Consider the following 12366-nt stretch of genomic DNA (forward strand, 5'->3'; position numbering starts at 1 on the left):
GGTTGGCAGTTTGAACCCACCCCAGGTGCTCTGCAGGAGAAAAACCCTGACAATTTGTTGCCATACAGATTTCCGCCTAGGAAACCCTCTAGGGCAGTTTTACCCATCTATGAGTTGGAACGGACTCAAAGCAATGGCACACAACACCTGCTTGTTCTTGTAGCCATTTATAGTTACTAGAAAAACTGCACAATTTGGATTTATCATGTATTTTTAAGAAAACTTAATGAATGCTTTTATGGTTCACTGTAAAGGTAGTTATGAAGAATAAAGAGGTTCCCATTCAGCATGTAGGAAATGGTCTGTGAGACATTGGCTAATCCTTTTACCACTTCATGTGTTACTTCTTTTCTGGGTTCTGTTCCTTTCCCTTACTTTCATCTTCTGTTAAATTTCTGCCCAAAATCCATATTCTTATTTTCTGATGATGCTTTATGCTTACCTGTAATCCCCACAAACTTTCTATAACCCTAGTAATCACCCTGAAGACTAAGAAAGTTCTTGGTATGTGATACACTGGTTAAGCCATCACTTTAGAGATGCATTGTTGTGGTTAAGGACCATCAGTCAGTTATGGCTCATGGCGACCTGTATATCTTTAAAGGAGCAGATAGTCTCCTCTTTCTCCTATGGAGCAACTAGTAGGTTCCAACTGCTGACCTTACAATTAGCAGCTCAGCTCATAATCCACTAAGCTACCAAAGTATGTATGATTTGTTTCTAATGTATATCATTGTAATTATTGTTGAGAATTGTACATAGAATTCCCATATGATGACTACAAAGACAGCAATATCCTAATTTTCCTCGATTTACAAAATCCTGGTATGTAAAGATGTGATTGTCAGGAAATGTAATATTGCTACTACTTTTCCTACTTAATGTTAAAAAGTCCAGTAAATTCCCAATGCACTGTAACATAACCCTAGACAAAAATGCAATAATACCTACAGTAACACATTTTCTCTCAATGAATGAAAATGTTGTTTGTTGTTATGTGCCACTGAGTTGGTTCTGAGTCATAGCAACGCTATGCATACAGAACAGAACACTGGCCGCTCCTGTGCCAGCCTCAGAATTGTTATGTTTGGCCTCATTGCTGCTGCCACCATGCCAACCCATCTAGTTGGGGAGCCGCCTTCTTTTTGCTGACCCTCCACTTTACCATGCAAGATGAAAATAGTGCTTTTAAATACTAGTTGAGAAGTCCTAGAATAGGCATTCACAGTCCTCTATCCTTTAAGGCTGAGTTACTAATGCTCATGTATAAAAAAAATGAGTAATGAAAGTTTAAAAAAAATCATACAGAATTTAAACCAAGTTACTGTGACCTATCTAGGAAAAAGTCTTCTCTGAGGGATATATCCTAGCTGTTTGTCAGGATGTTCTGATTTGCGTGAAGTCAGATTAGACTGCATCTTCCAAATAAAACCCAACACAGAGATAGGAGCAGCGGCCCATGCATGGAATTTATTATGTGCTACTGTTTATAAAATACTCGAATAGTCCTGCACATGCATAATATTTCCAACTGAGACAGGAGACCATACAGGTTGCACTTTCTGGTAAACAAAACAATAGATGGTTCCGCTGCCTGGAGCTCTGAGTTGTATTCCAGGGCATAAGGAAAGCAAGCCACCAAAGTAAAGGGAAAATACCAAACTACAGTGGCAATCGATACATGTCAATAATCGTGAAAAAATTAGCACATGGTTCCATTTAGTTTAACCAAGCAGTTCTGTAACTATCAAAATTAAAAATTCAGCATGCAGTCTTGACTTTTATGCTTCCACTAACATCTGAAAGATAGGACAGAACCATTGCTTCTATGCTGCATTGCTTAATCAAAAACACTTCCAGAACATTTAAAAAATTTCCTTTGCATTAAAACATAAAAATGATAGTAAGCCAGCAGCAAATCACCCTGGTGGCTATTTAAGCAACTTGAGTACTCACAATAAACTCAAATTTCTCATAACATCTAGGTAACCTATACATGTCGTACCTGTACATCATAGGTCTATATATTAAATATTTGCAAAATGAAAACATGCATACACAAAATACGTCAAGTTTTACAGACATGATTTGAATTAAAATTTACTTTGACAATGTACAAACTTCTTTTAAAGTACCTTAAATGAGTAATTCTGTAATTCTTCATATTTTTGAAATTTAGAAGTTTTCTTCTTATATCTCTGGGGTATGAATTTCAAAAGATCTGAGCACAAAAGATCCTAAATTAATTTTTGGGTTTGTGTTCAAGTAAGAGAGTTCTGCCTAGAAATAGTTTATGTATTCATAATTGAAAAATACCAACACTATGTTACAGAATTAGCCACATTTAAGAACTATAGACCTGAGGTCAGCATTTAAATAAATAAATGCCAACTGGGTTTCTTAGTACTTTGCCCAAAATTCAAAATACAGTTTAGTGACCTCAGAAATGTATTTTAAGACCATGCTAATTCATCCTTTAAAGACATTTCATGGAAAGAAAAAAAAAAAAAAAGTCCACATTAGCTCTCAGAATTGTATTTGAAGTCATGGTTGAAAAACAAAATCTAATTCTACTGAGGGGAAAAAGAAATCTCATTTGTAAACTTAAATGTGTGAACCACAAGCATAAATGGAGGTGTAGATGTCCTCCACTGGAAATTGCCCCAAGCCCCTTGCTCTATGATCTCCATCTTGGCAGCGATGACCCAATCTTATCAGGCAACATGTCCCAGGGCCCTCAAGCCTCCATCCAGGGAGGGGGCTGGGGTCTCAAAAGCACAATGGTTTCTCCAGAGGGACTGTGACATTTACAGTCAGCTTGGCCGACCCCTCCGGCTCCTCGGGTGAGCTGTCCATTTGGGGCCCGAGATGCGAGAGTCCCTGGGAAGTCGTGGGTCACTGGGCACTATGGTTGCCAGTCCCGTGGTTCTCAGTGGCATGTGCGGTGTTCAGAGAATTGAAACCATCTGGCTGTACAGCATCTTTCCGGGGTGGCATTCTCTCATTGATCCTATCCAAACCTTTTGCCTCTTCAAAACTGCAGATCCTATGTGGTGGGGAGAATCCTCGTATTGCTTAACAAAATGCAAATTTGATAAGTCAGTAACTGGAAACATTTCTGAGACTTAAAAAAACATATTCAATAATTTCTAAGACAAGATCAGCTGTAAGTAACAACACTTAAATCTTTAACTGAATACTGTCACCATTCCAGACTTCCCCTTCAAATGTGAAATCTTCCTAGATGACAAGTGTTACCATAGGCTTTAAAGAAACACAAAACAACCCTCCCAAAGTCAACCTCCAAGCACTGGGCTCAGGGTTTCTTTCTGACTCCTACTACACCAGTCAGGTCCTACTACCTCAGACCCTAATTTCATCAGTGACTATCACAGGAAGGCAGCAATAAGAGTAGGGGCAAGTGAGGAGGTTAAATCAGGTTAATCCTCAACATAAAAGACTGCATTAAAAGCTTAGGAGGAGAAAAAGGTCACATTAGCTTGGAGGTCAAGGTGTTATCACCCATCACCACCAATATGAAATGAAAAAGGTGGGAAGTACCTCCAGAGGTGAGATCTGTGCTGTTGCGTATTTTAGGAGCTGTCTTCCTAATTCACTGGCTATAGACTACTACAAGTTCTTTGGAAGCCAAAACCAAAATAAATAGCAATCCTCCTCCAATTGTTATGGTTTCAAATTCACTTATCTGGAATGATGCATCCTCTATTATTAAAATGTTCACAGAAGAGATTTCTATACTTCTGGCTATAATCTAGTTGCTTAATATGTGCATTCCCTGGAACTCAGAGTCTGCACATGTGAACCAGATACATGGCTGGGACAGCAAAATATTCAACCACGCGTAATACTGATCCAACATACAAAAAATATAAATATCATCTTATCAGCAAGCCCAAACTGCAGAAAAAAAATAATAAAATAAATAAAAATATATATGTCTTAGTGACAGCTCCTGTACTTTCAGGTGATTTCCTGAAAACGAGTAAAATCAAACTCCCATCAAATCTACACAGGATTTCCTTTAGAAAAAAAATTCTGAGTAGCAGAGAATCATGCAAAATATGCAATAAATCTCTATTTACAGGGTCAGTTTAGCCATTTCCACTAAAACAGGCAAGTTTAAATGCTTTAACATATAACATGCTGTATTATTAAGAAAACTGGAAGATTCCGTGTTGCTTGCATAATATATTAGGAAAAGGTTAAAAAAAAAAAAAAAAACAGACTGTCACTATGGACATCGGTCTTGTGTTTGTTTTAAAAAAAGGAATGTGACTGCTAAACTTGATGAGTCAGTGAGTCTGAGTCATCTTGGGCTGTGCAACCTAGTAGCAGACATACCCACAGGACATTCACTGATGCCCACCCACAAACCACAGATCTCTGCCCAGCACAAGGACTCTGATCATACCTTTTTCAGCCTCAATTGCCTCAACTGTGGCTGTACAGAAGTGAGCAGAGGCATGCAAAATGAACGAGAGAGATGAGAAGGGTCATATTGTACAGCAGAAAAGGCAATGATCACTTAAAACATCACAGTATCCCATACTATATCATCATTTACAACTTTAACATCAATGTACCCATATCAGAGGGCCCCTTTCAATCCCCCCAATTCCTGATGCAGCACATTTTACACACAACACTATGACAACATAGCTCAGAAAACAGCACACACAGACCTATTTGTAAACACAGACAATTTAGAACTTATGCAACTGTATGAATTACCCATCTTGAATTCAGTATTTTGATGGCCTTAGCATTTTCCAACAGGTTTATTATATCATATCCATCACAATCACAGACAATTCTCTAAGGTGAAATTATGATAGAATTGTGATAGAAAAGCAATCATGTAGTTCTTTTATGTCTAACTGAAAAAAAAAAAAAAATTTAATTACCAGTTGGCTCTCTAGGATACAAACTAGAGGGAAATCAGCAATGTTCTTCCTCTCCCTTCTAACTCACAGGGGAAAGCTGAAGTTAAAAAGCTGGTATGGCTACAATACATTTTAAGGGCAGTAAACTTAGTGAGCTGTTCTAGCCAAAATAGTTCTGTAGCTCTTCTGGTCTTGTCTCTGAGAACTCCTTCCTGTCTATTTTAATATTGATGCTCCTAATATCTAATGATATTACCAGCTAGTAGTCTTTAAATAATCTATTCATATTCAGTTCATAGTGAACTCAAATCTGCTTGAGGCGCTAATGGCATGCACTCTTGAGTGAAAAGGAAAAGGTCACAGAGCATGTTTTCATCTACAAATCAGAGGAATCAAAGGTTGGAACAGAGTCTTATAGGCAATATATAGGTTTTATGAGGGTAAGTCAAAAAGTATTGCTACTAGGGTTTCAGTACATACATGCAGATTTATTCCAAATAAAACATGTTTTTAACACTGACTCTGTGATAAGTAGATGGGTGTAGACAAGTTTTCTCAGTAATACATGTCTTGGTCTCATCGGAGTGCATTAAAAAAAAAAAACAGGAGTCCTGGTGTGGTGCTGTGGGTTAATGAGCTGGATTGCAGTCGGTTTGAACCACAAGTCAGTGGTTCAACCTCACCAGCCACTCCTCAGAAACTCTACACAGGGTTGCTGTAAGTTGGAACTGACTCAACGGCACTTAACAATAACAACAACAACAAAAAAGAGGTCCAATCAAAATAGTGGCTTCCCAGGGGATGTTCTTTCAATTCAGAAAGTTATGATGATTGTTTTGGGGACCTCTAAGGAGTAATCTTGATAGATTTTCTTGAAGGACACAGGACAATCACAGGAGCTTATTATAAATAATCTTTAAGGAAACTGAAAACTATTAGTGAAAAAAGGGCCAGAAAAGTTGCACCAAAGAAATGTTTTTCTATCATGACAGTGCACCTGCTCATTCTCTGCAGGTTGCAGAGGCCGTCCTATTTCACTGGTAAACCTTACCCCACCCAGCCTACAGGCCTGATCTTGCTCCTTCAGACTTCCTTCTGTTCCTCAAACTCAGAGAACATTTAAAAGGAACATGATGTGAATCCCTTGAGGATGACAAAATGGACGTTTTGACATGGTATAAATCCAAGAGCACAGAATTCTTTGGGGGAAGAGTTAAGAGAGATGGAAACACTGACTTCAGGAATGTATAGGCCTAGATGGAGGCTATGTCAAGAAACAGTAGCTTCATATTTTTATTTAATAAAAGTTCTTATGACTTTATAGTAATACTTTTTGACTTACCCTTGTATAAACGAGAAATGCATTCCTGGTATAGCTTGTCATTAGCCCATTTAGAGAATCTCAGCATATTTAGTCACAGATTTTGTAGTCAGAGATTCCTTTTTTGGCTCATTTCTGGGATCAAACTGAATAAATAAAGTGCTCACATTAAGGACCTAATTCTAAAATTGCAGATCCTCACCCCATTTTCCACAAAGTACAGTACAATTTGTAAGAATACTGTCCTTCCACTTTACTTCTTCTTTAATAAGGCCAGTGAGAATAATTATTTCTGAGATGACCTTTGAATAGCAAACATCTTTAGAAATGGTAAATTTTAGCCAAAGCATTTATTATGTGAAAGTATAGTGAAGAGTCTCAAGAATTAAATTAGAATAAATTAGAAAAGGGGTCCTGGTTTGGCACTATAGGATAAATACTGGACTGTGAATCATAAAGTTGGTGGTTCAAACCTACCAGCTGCTCCTCAAAACCCTATAGAGGGTCGCTATGAGTCGTAATAAGACTCAACGGCACTTAATAACAACAAATTAGACAAAGTGTTGGATCTTAATCAAGTAGTAAAGTGAATTGGGGATTCACAAGAATCAGGATGAAAACTAAATAAAGGAAGAGTTAATATGCCTCAACTGTTAAATTATACTACAAATCAAAACACAGTTATTATATACTCATGGTACAAATGACCTCTTAAAATCTAGCCCTGTACACTTGAAAATATTCTTGAAATTTTCTCAGGCAGAAAGAAAACTATTTGATAAATGACCCACCTCCATCCTCAGAATGTAGACAATTTTCATTATAATTTATAAATTCAATGGAGAAAAAATTAAAATATCTATCAGGATATGCTTTAAAGAGCTAGTGGTAACACAAGGGGCTTAATATGAAGCATTTCATAGCTTGTATTATACACAGTTATCAATCAAGAATGAAGAGTGATTGAAATAATTGGTATCCAAGTATATCAATCATACATTTGTCCACAAAGGCCCTGGTGACAGGAGCCTTACAAGGACTATCTTCCAATCAAATTGTCGTGAGGAAAACCCATATAAAACAGGAACATTAGATCATTTTAGTAAAGCTGAGTTATTTTGTAAAAAACATGAGAAATGTCACAGAAATTAACTTTAAAGCTACTAAAAAGTCATTTTTTGGTTTCTGACAACAGGTTTGAGTCATAGAATTTCAAAGCTTTCTTTTTACGATACTTAACTCTGTTATTCACACTAACACCAAGATACAGAGCTACTAAAATTTTAAATATTACATCATTTAAAAAATTATAAAAATGTGGCTTTTGCATGAGTTTTGTTTTTGTTTTTAAATGGGTTTATCTTACATAAGGGAAATCACTTCAACCAAGTGTTCAAACCACACTATCAGGAGCCATTTAAATTAGCAGAACTAATTCCCCAATTGGACCCCCTTAAACTCAGCTCCTTCCATAACTCACTCTATGCTGGCAACAGACAGTTCTTAATAGCAAAACTGCTGTCTTTCAAACGTTCCCTGCAGTTGAGGGTGGTTTCCAAATTGGAGGACTGGCCTTTAGAGTGCATGCAAATTAAGAATGAACACAAGTACTCAGCTGTTAACAAAACATGTAATTAGCAGGTGCTAACTGTGAAGTCTGAAAGCAAGGTTTGCTGTGGATAACACATAATTGATATCTAAGGATAACTGAGAGACCCTTTCAGCAAAGAGGAGTATAAGTAACACTTGCCAAGCTAATAAAATTCATTTGTTCCTGTTAACATTTCTGCTAGCTTTATTGAATGATTACAGGTTTCTTAATTTGTTTTAATAAAACATTCATCATTTAGTTTTAGATCATTTTTCTAATATGTATAATAAATAAAAAATTGGAGGGCACATAATACAAAGAAAGTCAAAAAGATTTTTAATTGGAAAAAAAACTTATTCAGAATTAAATTTTGAAACTATAATTTCAAAACACAGCTGTATTTCTCACATATGTCAGTGGTTGTAGCAAACAACACAACAACATACAAAATAGAACATGTATGGGCTATAAGTAAAATTTATTTGTCTATAGGAAAATATTATCTTTATTAAAAAGCATTTATTATGGGACTGAGTCTAATCAGATTTTAGAAAACCAATCAGATTTAAATTTATTCAAAAGTTTAAATGAAAATTTCCTTTCTCTCTTAAAAAAATTTACTAATCCCAGCACCAAGAAGAAACTATTAATCCTGACTAGATAAGACACCGGATGTGTGTTGCTGCCTGTTTTAACACAATGACCCCTGGAGGGCTATCAAAAGTGGCTACAAGTTAAAAAAAAAAAAAAAAAAGTGGCTACGATAAACTATGTTCAATGCCTTTCCACATCACTTTTTAGACTATAAGTTACTGTATAAGATCTGGGATAAGAGACCTGGTGGTGCAGTGGTTAAGCATTTGGCTACTAACCAAAGGGTCAGTGGTTCAAACGCACTAGCTGTTCTACAGGAGAAAGATATGGCAGCTGTGGTTGTCTGCTTCCATAAAGATTACAGCCTGGGAAGCCCTACAGTACAGCTCTCCATGTGTCGGATATGACTAGATGACAACACGTATGGTCTCTAACAGTCACATCACTCTCTTCTATTTAATCTACAATGGGCTTTCAAAAAAGTTAACCCAAATATATACACCAAAAAAAAAAAAAAAAAAATTTTAGGTGACATGGGGGAAACCTGTCAAAATCCTTACGAAGTGTGTTCAAAATGGAAACAAAAAAAAAAAAAAAATCATAAGAATTTTATTTTATGCACCTTTCCTACAGTAAGAATTTGTGTTTGTTCATAAGTTCAGCCTTCATAAATTTAGATAGTGAGACAACGAATAAAATAAATAAGGCAAACTTTAAAAAAATAAAAAAAAAACAAAAATAATGGTGGTGAGCAGAGAAGACAGATTCATACCAATATATGTTCCCCATAAAAAAATTAGGAAGATCTTGCCACACATTTAAGTCTATCTTCTCCAGGAACTAACTTAGCAGTCCTCCCTGTCTGTCCCGGGACCTGACTGTGGGTCTGCACAATGGCTGCCAAGGAGTCCAAAGGATCTCTCCAGGCGGAAGATGATCTCTTACCGAGGAGTACCAGGAAGTGATCACACGGTGAGTGTGAGAAGAAGACATTTAGGATTTCTTGCTGGCCTGGAGGTCAGGGGTCCTGGTTTTGCTTTAACTTCTGTGGTACTGTTGACTGGAACTTTGTTTCTTCATCTCTCAAAAGAGAATGTGGACCTGTAACAATAATTTTCTAATTTGTTTTAAACCAAAGAACCATTTCCTCAAAGAAAACACAATACTTAATCTGAATAAATATGTGAGTAGGTAACATTCCTAAATACTATTTTTTGTTTTGCTTTCTGCATTTTCCTCTTTTTATGGTTGTCTTTTCCAATTAAGGAATCATGTCCTTGTATACCTGGAATGCAGAAATATTTTTCCATCCCCCAATCCGAAGTAGTGAAGTGACATCCACTGCTCTTTCCTTGTAAAAGTGCCCAAGGTCATTAAGAAATTGTACTGCAGCATAGTTTGTGGACACAGTGTGAGAAGGTATATGTTTTAGGGTTGCACATTGCCAGAGGAAGAGAATTACTCCATGTCACGAATATGCGTAGTGTTGTGTGTATTGGTAGCCGGGAGGCATGATAGAGGGTTGGGACTTACATTCTCCTCCAGATAGTGTCCCATATTAATGGCAAGATTTCAGAGGAGATGAATGCTGGTTGAACCTTGACCATGGAGCCCATATTCAGCAAAAGTCATGTACTGTGTGCATGGCCCCTAACGTGAGAACTTTCAAAGTTGAGGAGTTAACTTTGTCAAAGTTTCCAGAAACTTTGGATCTATGAGTAGCTATGATGGCCTAAAGATTTGACCTCTGTCTATAGTGTGATTCTTCACAGCAAGCACTTGAGTAGGTAATATTTCTATATACTAATTGTTTTCTTTCTGTAAATTGTGTTCTTGATCAGCCCACTAGCAAGGGTGTTTAAAGCCAGACTCTAATATTTCAGGCAAATATATAAATGGTTTTTCCAGATATTGAATGTGTACAGTTACATTCAAGCCTACCTTCCCCTCTCTGAGAAGTTGCTTCAGTGAACACAGTTTAAAAGCTTCATATCTAGAAACCACAGTCATTTCCAAATTCATAGACTGTTGTTCTTGGGTCACATATGATCATTCATGCAAACTGTAATCAGCAGTGAAAAAGAAAATGCAAATATTTCTATTTCTATGTCTTTCCCACATAGAACTAGGCCATATGGACTCATCAGGTGGAAGGGAGAGACATTAGACAATTTCAATGAAAATACTCAACACCTTTTCATTTGGGTGCCAGTGATAGACTTGTTACAGTCACTTTAATGCCTGCCACTTAATAGGCATTCAAGGTGCATTTTTTGGTTGATTGGTTGAAAAAAATGTACTTTCCTTTATTACTGCAGAGAGAAGTCCTTTTAATTTCAAAGGCTGATATAATTCACATTATTAGCCAAGGAGATTAGCCTGAGGCCAGTAGTGACCAAGAGGGACAAACAGTAAGAGACTCAGACTACCTAGTGGGCAGTGTACCTTGAGCTTATAGTGGGCACTGAGGTAGATATTAAGTTGAATGGGGGTTGCTTGGTCCTGTCTCTGTGATGTTTGGACCAGGGGTTCCGGAGAGTGACCCTACTAGTTCTTCTCTCATAGGACCCTGCCCAGCACTAGTCCCTCTGAGGGTCTTCTCTGCCAGAGCATGGACTGAGTTGGCAACCTAGTGGTGTGACCTGGCTGAAGTCCACACAGATATCAGGATGTCCTTGGTGGCAAGATGAGGAGAGGATCCAGTTCAGATCAGTGTGGTCTGCAGGGGTCAGGAGTTGGAGGACTGTGAGAAGTCTCAGTGGTAAGTGGGGATGGAGGAGAAGAAGTGGCTAGGAGACTGGGGGCTGACCTGGGTCCTAAGGTCAGAGCAGGGCAGAAATGAGCAGGAAGGAGACTAACCCCAGGAGACAAACTAAGTTCAAGGAACCCTCCCTCCAAAATCACCAACTTCCCCAGTTGTAGGAGGGAAATATCCTGGTGTTGCTATTTCCTGAGACCCATGGAATGCCTCCTTAGCTTCCAGAACCCATTATGCATCCCTTTTGTATCTGCCATGAAGTACAGGGGGAAGGGAGTAGGAAGTTCACCTAAGCTCAGGACCAGAGAGGTTTGTGTTTCTTCTTGAGGGTGTTTAACCTCAGCTCTGGAGAAGAGCAGGCCATGGAGATACAGAATGAGTATGAAGGAGATGCATGACCACTGTGCATCTGGAGAATGTGGTGGAAGAAAAGAGAAAGCAGGATAAAGAGCAGAATTATGTTCTTGGCCTACGTAGCCCAGAATTGGTGAACTAGAAAGAAAGTCAATGAACAAACAAGATTGGAACTCTTCCCTCAGCTAAGACACATTTATTAAGGTTCTGGACCTCTAGAGAAGATGAATAATCATAGAGCGGCTCACTTTCATTTCTTCATTTGGCGGCTCTTTATGGTCTTCTTTATCCTTTTCAGGAAATGTGAGATTTTGGTGAAGACTTGTGGAGGAGTGGCATCAGAGTTTTCATAGGAGACAATGACCTGAGCCACGTTGTCACACATGAGTGGGCCTCCAGAGTCTCCCTGTGAACACAGAGGGGAAGGACTGAGCTTGTTCTCCTCCACACTCCAGGAGAAGGTGACCTTGGATGGTGTGAAAAAAGGTGGTCTATAGGCCTCTGGGCATTGTCAGTTGCCAAACTCTGAGAGTAGACATTGTTACTGATTCACCTCACCCCAGGCTGTGTCTACCTTCTGCTCCTAGGTCCAGGATCCTCTCCCTATAAGGGACTGTGGGACCTTTGGATCCAGCTACCACTTAGATAAACAGAGGCAGGCAAATGCAACTAGAGGACAGCATAGAGGACTGTCCACTAACCAAAGTGTCTGTCATCTTTGAGTTGCTGCCTGATTTTCATTACTGCATATGTTGTTGTTGTTGTTAAGTGCCATCGAGTCGGTTCCGACCCATAGCGACCCTGTACAGGGTTTCCAAGGGTGTAAATCTTTACGGGAGTAGAA

At 38.3% G+C, this 12366-nt stretch overlaps 1 protein-coding gene across 3 annotated transcripts in view; it reads right to left on the minus strand.

The window, feature by feature from the left end:
* Positions 1 to 1444: 1444 nt before the first annotated feature.
* The window catches only part of PPP3CB (protein phosphatase 3, catalytic subunit, beta isozyme), a 72950-nt gene continuing 62028 nt past the window's right edge, over positions 1445 to 12366 (minus strand). For 2 of the 3 annotated variants that reach the window (XM_006835890.1, XM_006835889.1), the window contains exons 13-14: positions 4433 to 4462; positions 1445 to 3074 (exon numbers count right to left, since the gene is read on the minus strand). In XM_006835890.1, coding sequence (XP_006835953.1) covers positions 2896 to 3074; positions 4433 to 4462 — 209 coding nt within the window. In that variant the 3' untranslated portion in view covers positions 1445 to 2895. The remainder of the gene's footprint in view (positions 3075 to 4432; positions 4463 to 12366) is intronic. The other variant, XM_006835891.1, reaches the window with a different exon arrangement.

The sequence above is a fragment of the Chrysochloris asiatica genome, unplaced genomic scaffold (assembly GCF_000296735.1).
Source record: "Chrysochloris asiatica unplaced genomic scaffold, ChrAsi1.0 scaffold00020, whole genome shotgun sequence".
Classification (NCBI taxonomy): domain Eukaryota; kingdom Metazoa; phylum Chordata; class Mammalia; order Afrosoricida; family Chrysochloridae; genus Chrysochloris; species Chrysochloris asiatica.